The sequence below is a fragment of the Guillardia theta genome (assembly GCF_000315625.1).
Source record: "Guillardia theta CCMP2712 unplaced genomic scaffold GUITHscaffold_211, whole genome shotgun sequence".
Taxonomy (NCBI): domain Eukaryota; class Cryptophyceae; order Pyrenomonadales; family Geminigeraceae; genus Guillardia; species Guillardia theta.
This window is the reverse complement of record NW_005434465.1, coordinates 63441-75479: the sequence shown is the minus strand read 5'-3', so window position 1 is coordinate 75479 and position 12039 is coordinate 63441. Positions and strand designations below refer to the sequence as shown.

Below are 12039 nucleotides of genomic sequence, written 5' to 3'. Positions count from 1 at the left end.
CCTCCCTCCCCATCTCTCGTGCTGCATGCCATCTTATGATGAACTGACTGCTCAATTCCTCCTCCTCACACTCCTAGTACTCGTCAGTATTCGCTCCTTCCCCCTGCCTCTCTCCTGCCCCCCCATCTCTCAGTACTCGCTCCTTCCCCCTGCCTCTCTCCTGCCCCCCCATCTCTCACCCTTCTCCTCTCCCGCCTACAGCCATTGCGCGTGCTGCACGTGGGATAGCCCCATATGTTCTTAAAACTATTTTTTGCGTGTAAAACATTTTTTGTGCATTCTACGGAGAGTTGTTGCTCGTTCATACAGGTACTGTTTTATAACATTTTAATAATGTAGTTTCTTGAGTTGTGTACACGTATGAGTCGAGTCGAGCTCTATATACAATTATTGTATGGCAGACACTGGTAGTATCTGACTCTAAAACATATTTGAGTTGATTAGCCCACATCTTGAGTGCTCGAGCAAAAATAAAAATTAAGGACGAAACGTTTCGATTCAAATCATTTAAAATATTTATTAAAGATAAGGCTACTCACCCACCCCACAGTATAAGGAAAAACTACTATATAGAGACCCCACAACCTTGATCACCCCTATAAAACCATAGTAAAAGAGAGGGTTCGTAGTTTGACCACCTACCCCACCGGATCACTCTTGTTATAAACAAACAAAGGGGGGATCCTGAAAAATACCCACCACCCTCGAAATGACTGGAAAAGGACGGGTGATGGTGTCTAGCAGCTCATTATTTTACTACTACAGCTAGCACCCCCCCCTCAACCCTCAAAAGTGACCACAAGATATTATTACTGTATTGCAGTAGAAGTATATAATGTCATAAAACCATTTTTATCATTTTATACTATAAGTGTTTTAGTTACACGCATGTTGCAGCTGGAACCTGAAAAGGCGCTGGGGTGAGTCCATGGTGGTATCTAGGGGGTGGGGGTGGATGTTGGTTTATTGGTGACCCCTAACTATTCAGATATTTTTAAGTCGAGGTGTAGGGTGGGGTACAATTGAAAGGCCTTGATCACACCACCGGTAGTGGTCTGTGAGGGAGGTGGTCCGCAAACAAAGGATGCGAGATTTTCTTCCCAGTACCCCTGCTTTTCATATCTAAATGTCTATGAACAGGGGGTAGGGGTCATCAGATCTTTTGGTTACTCATTCATTCGAGTTCCCTCCGGGCCCCGGCAATCGGGGTTGGTAGTACCCGAATGATGGATGACCGTATTCATGTTTACTCAACTTCTCGGATCCGACCACCCACTGTATGAAAAGGGGCTAAAAGCACCCCTACCCCCTCAGCTAAACTTGAATATCCACCATACTACCCCATTTTTCACTCTATAAAAGAGGGGTATTATACTATGTTTTCCTTTTTCACCCTACCCTCCCTTAACACCATCACTACCCCTACCTCCTTGTGCACTACGTCCCCTTCAATGCTAGCTCTCCCTGCAAGATGGAACGGGAGGAAGAGAGCGAGAGGGGAAGGGGGCGAGGGAGGGGAGGAGGAGACGAGGAGGGACCAGAGTGAAAAGAAGAAGCAACCTGATGTATACTTGAAGGTAGACAACAAGTAACCCCGGAGGTAGATGACATGGAGTGGTTTGCTGGGGACAAAGTGCGCAGGTGCTGAATAGGGAGGTGATAGCAAGGTCATGTCATCTTGATGTCATCACGGAACTTGGTGTTTATGGTTGAACAGGATCTCGTGATGAGAGGAGGGAGGTGGCTGGTGCCAGGACGAGGAGTGAAGGATCAGCACGAGCTTTCATTGAATGATGCCTGCAAGCCCCTGCTCTGACAATCTTGCGGCAGTTGATGAGGACGGACATTCACATGCAAAGAACAAGATAGTACGTATTACACATCATGGCGTCAACCCACGACAAGAACAAGAAGCCCCTGCCAGAGCAGGAACCTATCACAAGCAGCCATGAGAAGATACTGGCAGACCTAGACAGAATCGAGAAGCAGATCTCCAGCAAGTACAGGTCTCAAGCTAACGCAGTCAAGGCAAGCCGCTCTCTTGCTCTCGACTATTGCTGACGGGGATGCTGGCGAGCAGGAGGCTGCTGTTGGGTATCACAACCTCTCCCGAGGTCGCTACGTCTTCCTCAATCAGTTCATGGAGGACATGCAGACCGAACCCAGCGAGATCCAGAACCTGACCAAGAGCGAGGAAATCAGGTTTGCTCGGAAGCTCGCGCAGCAGCGGGAAGGAACCAAGTACATCGTCGGCGCCTTCCTCGGAGGGACTGCCCTCTGTGTAGGAGCAGCTTACCTAGGTTGGTTGTACACCAAGCACACGCTCAAGGTGAAGGACGGTCATGAGTACTCGGAGAGGATGAAGGAGATCACGCCGAGCTACAAGGATGAGCTCCAGCAGGGCTCCTTCGGTCGCTTCATCACAAGCACAAAGGAGTGGATGCAAACGACGTTGAGCGAGATGCCATTGTTCAAGAGCTTCCAGAACGCTCTCAAGTCAGGGTTCGGCGACATCCAGCAAGACATTCATAGGAGACCGTCTGCTGGCTTCAGTGCTAGGACACTGTCAGGAAGTTACCCCAAGGTCGACGTGCAGGCAATCGACCGAAAGCTGAAAGAGAGCTCTGAGCAGTGAGGGGACTACCATGGTCTCGTCTAACTTTCTTCCTTCATTTCACTTGCTTGTAACGCGAAACACTCCAACCCCCGCAGTTTGTACATGGTGATGTTGCAGACGTCACCCGAGCAGGCTCGCCGTCTAGTCTGCAGTTGCAAGTGCAAGTCTATCGATGTGATTCCAAGGAGATACTCTACAGGCAGAATAAAGAATATGGAGACCAATAAGCCCCCGAGGCCCGACAGCTACTCCGAGGGCTTGTTAGAGTTCCCTTCCTCCATCGACAGGCGGAGAGCCTCGGCCAGCATGGCCTCCTCGCTCTCATCATTCTCGCCCATGGCAGTATCCCCGCCTGCCTCGTAAGTCAACAGTCACCTCGGGCCTCCGACAGACAAGACCTTGAGAGGGTTGTGAGCCCTGAGGGGCAGCTGGGGCAGGTGTGGTAGGAGCAGCAGAGGGGGCAGCCGATGGAGCTGCTGGGGTGCTGCTGGTTGAGGGCGCAGGCTGGGTGGGTTGAGTGGCGTGTCCTCCCAGCCCTCCCAGCCCTCCGAAGCCTCCGAGTCCGCCGAGGCCCCCGAGACCTGCCAAGCGGATGAGAGGCGAGCAAGCTTGTGGGTCAGAAAGCACCTCCAAGGCCCTCAAGCCCCTGACCACCTCCCGCGGAGCCCATCATCGACATCATCTGACTCATAGTCTCCGGGTCTTGCATCGCCCGGATCATCTCCGGGTCCTGCATCATCTGGTTCGACTGTCAAGCGCTGGCATCAGTGGAGCATCGGACCTGCTGCATGACCGACTGGAACTCAGGGTTGAACAGAAGAGCATGAGGGTTGCCGCTTTGCATGGCCTCTTGCATGATCTGAAAGAGGAGGCAACTCAGCAGCAGTTATCCCACCCTCACGTTGTACCTGCATCATCCTTGGATTGGAAAGCATCGTTGTAGTCATGTTTCGGATGGCTGGATTCTGCATCATCCTCATGGCCTGCTCCATACGATTCGGATTGAAGCCAGCTGCTCCCATCCCTCCCATCCCTCCGAGGCCTCCCATCCCTCCGAGGCCTGGCGGACTCTACCGTCACAAGATGCTATTGAGCACAGGTAGCACAATAACCAGCAAAGGGTGAAGCAGATTGACCTGACGTGCTTGACTGCAAACTCTCGGGAGTGGCAGAAGCAGCAGCGGCTCCACCTGGCATTCACGCAGTCAGGAAAGGGCACCAGGAGAGGGGCAGCATACCGGGAACTGCCTTCTCCAAGAGGTCGCGCACTTGAACCATTTCGGGAGTGACCTTCATGCATCTCAGCTTACGACACTAGGGGATCGCCGCAGCGTCGACCTCTTCCAACACCAGGTAATCTTCAGGCGGCATCCCCTCAGCGACCTTAAGTTCAAGTCACAAAGGGAATGTCACGGCTCGTCGACCTCTTTGAAACCGAAGGCTACAAGCGCTTCTACTCCTCCATGCTTGTTCCCTAGACGCGCTTGAAAGGTCGTGTTGCCCTTGCCTTTCAACATGTCATCGGTTGAACTCCAACGGCAAAGATTTCTCACGGATTTTGCGATATTTCGGTTCATTGGGATGGTTGACACAGTTGCTGATGAAGGTCAAGAGCGTCTACGGGAAACCTTCAGAGCTGGCAAAACTTCTTTCGCCCTCACCTTTGTAGCAGAAACAAAATCAGAGTCTGATCCACAAGATCTCTTCAGGATCCAGAGGGCTGCTTTCACCTAGAAATAGAATCAGACCAAGACTTGCAACCGTGGAGGGATCACATCTTGTGTCAGTGATTCCGTCTTGCTCGCCTTGGCCCCATCTAGAAGACGGTAAGTAGAGAAAGACAACAGGAAGCCATACCTGCAGAAATAGCTTCAGGGCGAGGTGCATTGCTCGATGTCTTCGGTTTGCGCTCATTTATGGCCCTCTCCAAAGCAACAACATCGGCCCCCACAAACTCGTACGTTCGCTGAAATAAAATTTAGAACACAAGTCAAGGATATCGGTCGAGAGACAAAACTGAACAAGAAAGAGGGAGAGTGGTGCCACCTGTGCATTCACGTAGAAGTGGAAAGTCGGAAACGCTGCAATCCCTGTAGGTGCGCATGAGAGAAAGTGGAGCCTGCGGTCCTGCTTCCACACCTGCCTCCATGGCCAGGGCTTTGTTCTCTCCAGATGCCTCCGTATCCACCTGAGGTTGTCAAACAGTAAGAGTGACCGGCGGACCAACTTGCACACACCTTGACAAAGACGACGTCCTGATGCTTGTACGACAGCGCCTCGAACTTCGGGGCGATGGCTCTACAAGGACCACACCTGTGAACTTGTCATCTCGTCTGAGCGGCTCTCACAACACCAGATGGCATACCATGGTGCCATCCAATCCACAACGACAAGCATGTCCCCAGCCTGCCGCAACCTTGGTCAGGTGGGCAAGGGAGGGCACTGGGATGGACCTGATTCAGGAGCTGCCGCATTTCAGTGGCTCCTCTCAGCAGGTGATTCACTTTCCCGCACAATGATGCGAGTGAAGTATCTTTGCCAGCTGCTGCAGTGGTGGGCGATTTTGCTGCTGTCGCGATGGCCTGAACAGAAAAGGAAAAAGCAAGAATAGAACAGACGACTCAGCTTCACTTAATATAAATGCCACGGTACCTGAGATACGACAAGATGGAGACTGCAGTTTCCTTTGATCTGTAGGCATCGGTCAGTGATATCGATCTGCAACCAACACAAGAATCTACATTGTAGTCAGACAGTCGCTTGGCGTTGTCAAGAACTTTGCCACTGAATATGAGTCTTTGAGCAGCTGACAACAGAATCAATAGCGCAAGAGCGGATCTCTTCCTCTCACCTGCCGCATGGCCGAACATGTTCTCTATCCGCTGCTTCAGATCTTGTACCTGAAGGAAGGATCGTTAGCAGATACAAAGAAGGACCAAACAACAAGTCAAGATGAGCAAGAGTGTGGCCAGAAGGATCAGAATTGCTGCTCACTGTAATCTCTGCAGATGGAACGGTTAGCTTCCCATTTCCTTCTCCTAGGGATCATAGTGAGCACTAGGACATCTGTTCAGAGATGGGTTGAATTTCTATACATACCGGACACGTTTGACTTGATATTAATCTCGAATTCTTCGGTGGACATTTTGACATCGGGGTTCGGAGGGACAACCGGAGAAGTGTTTGGCGGCTGTAAGAGCGAAAGTGAGCCGCAGAACGCTCATGTAAGATACTGTACCATGGTCTCCTCCATGGGCGCTATCGCCTGGGATGGAGTTGACGGTACAGCCTGCTGGACGGTCAAAACTTTACCGGCCTGGACTTGAATTAGGTTATCACCTGGGTGACTTTGGGGGCAGAAGCTTGTGCTGGAATTGGCTGTTGAACAATGTCCGACATTCTCTGCTCAGCTACCGGAGGAGAGGCAACGGCTTCCATGAGTCAGTGCAAGGATGCTGAGACTTTGGCGTGTACCTTCTGATTCCTTCATCACTACTTCGTTCTGATCATTTTCAGCATCAGCGTAAAAACTTGCAGATGAACAGAATCAAACCTGATGTTGTTGCTTTTGCTCTTGTGCTTGCTGTCTCAACCGTTCAGCTTCCGCTGCCTGCACACCAGGAACAAGATAAAATGTCAGTGGATGAATCGGCGCTAGTAACTCGTCACCTCTCGGGCAGCTTTGGCAGCATTCTCTGCCTCCTGGGCTCTGACTTTCTTCATGTGCGCTTCGAAATCTGTCATGAAAGTTAGATTAAGACGAAATGGGCGGAGTCGGCATCAACCACTGCTGATCTTTTCTGCAATAGAGTTGAACCTAGGTTGGAGAGAATCAAACCGATCGCAAAGCGCTAGAACTTTGATGGCCATCTGCTCGCCGTAGGTGCGCTTCGTCTTCAGTAGGCATGATGGAGTTTAGTCTAGCAACACCGAAGCAACACAACATGTCTCACAGGGTCGCTCTCTTGAGCAGCCTTGCGCAGCTTGACCACGTTGGATCCCATCTCGTCAACCCTGAAGAATCAGTCAAGAGATGAGGAGAGAAGGAGCAAGGAGACAAAGGAGGCTCACATAGATGTGAGGTTGTACAGCTTGTCCTTGGCACATGTCACGTCGCCCTCGTTTTCAATTGCTGACATCTGGGCCTCCAGCTCTTCCATGTTGGCTTCGGTTCGCTTGAATAGCGTCATGCTGGCCAAATCAAAGATGTCAGGGCTTTGGAAGAATCACATGACCCTACATCTCCATTCCATTCTTGGCACTAGACGTGCGCGTTCCGTGAAGCTCACATCTCTCTCACTCAGCCTAGTGCGGACTATCAACCATGCCTTGCTTGCAACCCTTCCTCCCCTTCCTCCCCTTCCTCCCCTCACGACTATCATCGCTTTCGTTTCGGCGCCGCTCTTCACTGCACTGCATCTTTCCTCGTATCTCAGCATTGTCAGCCTCATCGCCATTATCGTCCTCCTCCCTTACTCGCCCTTTTGCCATGGTCCTTTGTTGCCATGCCGGGACACCTCATCTTATCGATGGTCCCCAGCAAAAGGACTACCCCTACCCATATTTCTCGTTTCAACATCATCGTGTAAGGAGGAGGGTAGATACCTTATCAATTTCAATTTGAGAAGACTTATACTTCACAGAGACTCTGCGGGTATCTCAGAAATAGATGACTACCCCCTACCACTATGTTCATAACCACCACCCTACGATGGTTCTCGATTGCGGGCTCCATGGACATTTCTATAACTAAACTCTTGAGCTGAACTAAATCCAAAACCTAAACCATCACGAGCTAAACTAAACCTCGTTGCCTGAGGCGGGCTGGAGTGTCAAGCTGTCCCTGACAAATCTTCTCATCTCTTCTCTTCTCATCTCTTCTCTTCTCTCCTCTTCTCATCTCATCTCATCTCATCTCATCTCATCTCATCTCATCTCTTCTCTTCTCTTCTCATCTCATCTCATCTCTTCTCTTCTCATCTCTTCTGATCTCATCTCTTCTCTTGTCATCTCATCTCTTCTCTTCTCTTCTCTCCTCTTCTCATCTCATCTCATCTCATCTCATCTCTTCTCTTCTCTTCTCTTCTCTTCTCTTCTCTTCCTGCTTGCCCTCGCTGTCCACTAGCTTACATTGCCCATCCACACTCCCCTGCTTGTTTGGCGCCCGCGTCCCGTCCCCTCCCCAGGAGACTGCGAAGAAATCGATGCATGCTGCTCGAGCCCACTGGTGGTGCAACTTCATGACGCTCGCGTCGAAGCTCTTGTACTCCCCTAGGACGGGCTCGAAGGGTCGAGGGAAGACCTGTAGCAGGAGCAAGGTCAGGCTCTGAAGCCTCCGAGAGGTCGTGACAGTGCCGTCAGAAATCCCCAGGATGCAGTCACTAGCACAAGACAGCGAAGGATCCCACTAAGACTGCTCTGTGAATCCTAGTTCATGCTCCTTGGCGGCTTCACCAACTTCTGCACTGCAAGACTGACTGCAGCGTTCTTCATTCTTCACCAACTTGTGCACTGCAAGACTGACTGCAACATTCTTCTCATCATAGTCTCCTCGCATCACACTCTTTCACATGGCTTGGGCCCAGCCTCAACTCGTACCTTGCCAGCAGACAAGGAACCTTCTCTCTTGCTTCTTTGCATTCATGCTCTTCTCTGACACACATTCTCGTCTACAGCATCATTTTCCTCCTTTCGTCTTTCCCTCTGGAGCGACTTGGTTCTAGACTTTGAGATTTGAGAAAGGAATTGTATTAAGTCACGGCATTTATCATATGTAGATAACCTGAATGTAAACGAGTAAACTCAATGATCCTGAACTTCAACACAAGTCTCATTCGTTCCATCGTCCGTCAGCTACCTGTGAACGCACGCGGCAGGCAGAATCATGACAACCGAGCCCGACGGCCTGTGACGAGTCAACGGCCTCGGCGAAGCAAACCCTCCGAGTCCGATCAGATCACGGTATGTCTTTTCACTCCATGACTGTGATCACCGTACCAGCCAGGTCCGCAATAATACCGTACGGTGAATGTGACAACTTGACACGCCAGGAAAGAAGAGGGAAGGCAACCTTGAAGTTTTACAACCTACGAGCTACTTCCCGCCTCTGTCCTCCACAGAGTCTCCGCTCGCCTCGTACTAGCTTGCTCTCCCGTCAGTCTCCCGTCTAGGCTTGAATTCCTACATTGAACCTCCCCGTAATCCCACTGGCTCAAGACATCTGAATGGGCGTCAGAGCATGCAAGAAGCATCCCAAACGGTTTCACGGGAAGCGTTGGAAGCGTTCTCCTCCCCTTGCTGCAGCCTCCCATCGAGCGAGAGCGTGATCGGAAATTACGGCTGTGAATCCTGCCCAGCGCCGTATTCCACCTACTATTCCGGCAGCACTTCGTTCAGCGACTGCGTCTGCGGCTCTGGATTCTACAGTACGGCGCGCGGCGGCCAATGGAACATGCGTGCCTTGCCCGGATTACCTTCTGACGACCAACGGCTACGCTCCCTGCCCTTTTAACACTTACAAGTCCGAAAGGGGCGCCGGAAGCTGCCAGAAATGCCCCGTCGGACGTGCTACAGCGCATCTCCCCTGCTCTGCCCTGCCGGCCTGCATTCCTTTGAAGGTGTGACGGATCTGGAGCTTTGCCTTTGCCCTGTTGGATACTACAAAGACGTATATCTACGATGCTGGTCAGCCCGATAAGATGGACGCAGACTTCTCGGGCCTGGCAATCCGCGTACCTGTGGGCCTGCAACGATCAAGAGCAACCTTGGCGACGTCTGCGCTCCCTGTCCTATTCTGAAGCATACGCTTTGGACAAGGCCTGCAATCGCTGTCCCGCCTTCACCGCTTCCGCTGCTGGCTCTTAGACTGCCAGTGCGTAGCTGGCTACACCAACTTCGATGGTTCCAATGGATGCGTCCCGTGCGCTGCCGGAAAGTACAAGAAATATATCGCTTCCTTCAACTGCATGCCCTGCTCTGAACATTACCGATTGTCCTGTGATTTTTAACTTAAAAGAAAGGCTACCGGCGGCAGCAAAGCTTCCGTTATGAGGAGTCAACGGATATTTTCCCGCCTTTTTTCTACCCCCTACCCCCAAATCTCTGATGAGGTACCCCTGGCAGCATCCTGGTCCACAAACTTGCTCATGGCAGCGTCGGAGGGAGCGCTGGAGGCTCTAGGCAGACAGCTGGAAGCTCTGAGGCTAGATAACGACAAGAGGTTTCAAGCCTTGGACGACAAGACTCGAGCTTTAGAGCAAGATAACACTACTTTAAGGCGCGAGAAACAAGAGTACGACGACAAGATTCGAGCCTTGAGAGAAGAGTACGACGAGAAGATTCGAGCCTTAAAAGAAGAGTACGACGAGAAGATTCGAGCCTGAGTACGACGACAAGATTCGAGCCTTAAGAGAAGAGTACGACGACAAGATTCGAGCCTTGAGAGAAGAGTACGACGACAAGATTCGAGCTTTAGAGCAAGATAACACTACTTTAAGGCGCGAGAAACAAGAGTACGACGACAAGATTCGAGCCTTCAGAGAAGAGTACGACGAGAAGACTCGAGCCTTAAACGTATCTGAGCTCACGAAACAAATAGCGTGCAATCTACGATTTGGTTACTTTGACGACCTTTGCTCTACCTTTCTCCAGCTTCCAAAGGCTCCTGCAGTATTTCGGCAAAACGTTTGTCTGGCTTTTCTTCAGGCCGCGCAGAACTTACCCGCCGATAAAGATTGCAAGAAGGGACATGACAGGGAGAAAGCTTTTGACCTGGAGGGCTGTAAAGTTAACTCAGGCTTGGTAGAGCGATCGCACTTGGTCCCAAACAGTGCTGCATGTCGAATCGACTGGGGGATTATTGTGCAGAATGCTCTTCCAGAGGGCTTGCGGTCGGATGACGTCGCTAAGAAGGTTTTGTTTGGGTGTTATGATGAGGACAACAACCACATACCAGGCATTGCGGACCTTCCTTTCAACTTTATCTTCCTTGGTGGCCAACGCGAACATTTGGACAGCAAAGCAGCTCTGATGTTGCTTCCACTCCTATCTCCTCAGCAGCAATTCGAGTGGAAAGGCGAAGGGTACAAAGCGATTTTGATCGGTGTTGACAAAAACGTCTACAAAGAAACTTTCTTTCAACTTGATACTGAAGCTGTTCTGAAGAACTCAGAGTACGAACAACATCATTTGGACGAAGAGTCTCTCGTCAAGGAAATCTGCCGTCCGATGAAGCAGAAGTATTTGCTTCCCACCTTGTATCAAGGTACTGTAGCATTGAATGTGTTGACCGTACCAATGACATGTTCTAGATGACAGGGAGGTGCTACATCAGGCCCTACAGCACATTCAAATTCTTTACAAGGACGTTTGTTTGATTCAGTGCGAAGCTCCCAAAAGTCTGGAAACGCTGCTGCAAGAAAACAGATTCTGGAACCAAGACTCCAGGCGTTTCCTTTCCAAAAAAGTCTCAGGGTGCGATAAGCTCAGGGATAAGTTGACAAAGGAGAAGAAAGTCAAGGCTTTCGAGGGACTTAAGTCTGAAACTGGGCAGCCAGTGGCGGCGGCACTGCCATGTTTTCGCGTGATCACGTTCAAAGGAGACAGTCAGGAAGAGCAACATATAGAGCTTCACACGGCACCACACCCTCTTCTTCTTTCGCTCCGATCCATGAACGCAATGACGAATTATTTTTACGGAGATTTGCCAAATGGGAAATCAAGTCTGCTGCTTATGTCTTGTTACGGCGGCCTGGAGGAAGGGATGGCATTCGATTGTTCACAATGCTTGCGAAACGCGTTTGGCGAAGAATACGACCCGAAAGAGCAATATGTCATGGGACCTGATGGCCCTGAGATTCTGTCTTGCGGTAATCCTGTCCAAGGTGCCGCGATGAGTCCAGAAAACAGTCCGGAGGCGTTACAGTATGCGGCTGGGCGTCAGTGTGGATCGAATACTAGCGCATCTCCCACTTCGAGTCAAGAGTCGGAATGTAGCGCCGCGAGTACTGTCCAAAGGGACCTTTTTGACTGATCAGTGAAGTTTTAAGGATGATGGTGTGCTACATCAGATTATGACTTAGCATCATTTTAGGCATAGTTGTACATTAGTTCTACATATCTTTAGAGTTGGCTCATCGGCCATCTGCATGCAGAGATTAGCACGGGAGATTCTTCCTTGCATGCTCCACTGTTTTCTTCTCTTGTTACACAACCTCCTCACCTCGCCCTTTCTTTTTCTCTCTTGTCGCAACCCTCTCTTCCTCTCCACCCCTTGCTCTACCCCTCCCCCCCCCTCCCCTCTCCTCTCTTGTCTCTTCTGACCTCACCTTACTCCACCTCAGCCTCTTTCTTTTGCTCCTTTTCTCCCCTCCCTTCTCATCTCATCTCATCTCATCTCATCTCATCTCATCTCATCTCTTCTC

At 50.7% G+C, this 12039-nt stretch overlaps 3 protein-coding genes across 3 annotated transcripts; 2 read left to right on the top strand and 1 right to left on the bottom strand.

Annotated features, from left to right (window-relative positions):
• Window positions 1–1884: 1884 nt before the first annotated feature.
• On the top strand, window positions 1885–2635 carry GUITHDRAFT_148400 (hypothetical protein; the record flags this gene model as incomplete). The annotated part of the gene is made up of 2 exons (XM_005819689.1): window positions 1885–2006; window positions 2029–2635. The coding sequence occupies 2 exons, from the start codon at window positions 1885–1887 to the stop codon at window positions 2633–2635; spliced, it is 729 nt and encodes a 242-aa protein (XP_005819746.1).
• A 2028-nt stretch (window positions 2636–4663) lies between these two features.
• Window positions 4664–4929, bottom strand: GUITHDRAFT_56924 (hypothetical protein; the record flags this gene model as incomplete). Its single annotated transcript, XM_005819688.1, has 3 exons — window positions 4664–4707; window positions 4757–4805; window positions 4855–4929. Coding segments are annotated over 3 exons (168 nt in total), but the record flags the coding sequence as incomplete, so codon positions are not given.
• A 4833-nt stretch (window positions 4930–9762) lies between these two features.
• Window positions 9763–11648, top strand: GUITHDRAFT_121070 (hypothetical protein; the record flags this gene model as incomplete). Its single annotated transcript, XM_005819687.1, has 3 exons — window positions 9763–9974; window positions 10027–10880; window positions 10927–11648. 3 exons carry the CDS (start codon window positions 9763–9765, stop codon window positions 11646–11648), a joined length of 1788 nt encoding a protein of 595 aa, XP_005819744.1.
• Between the last annotated feature and the right edge of the window lie 391 nt (window positions 11649–12039).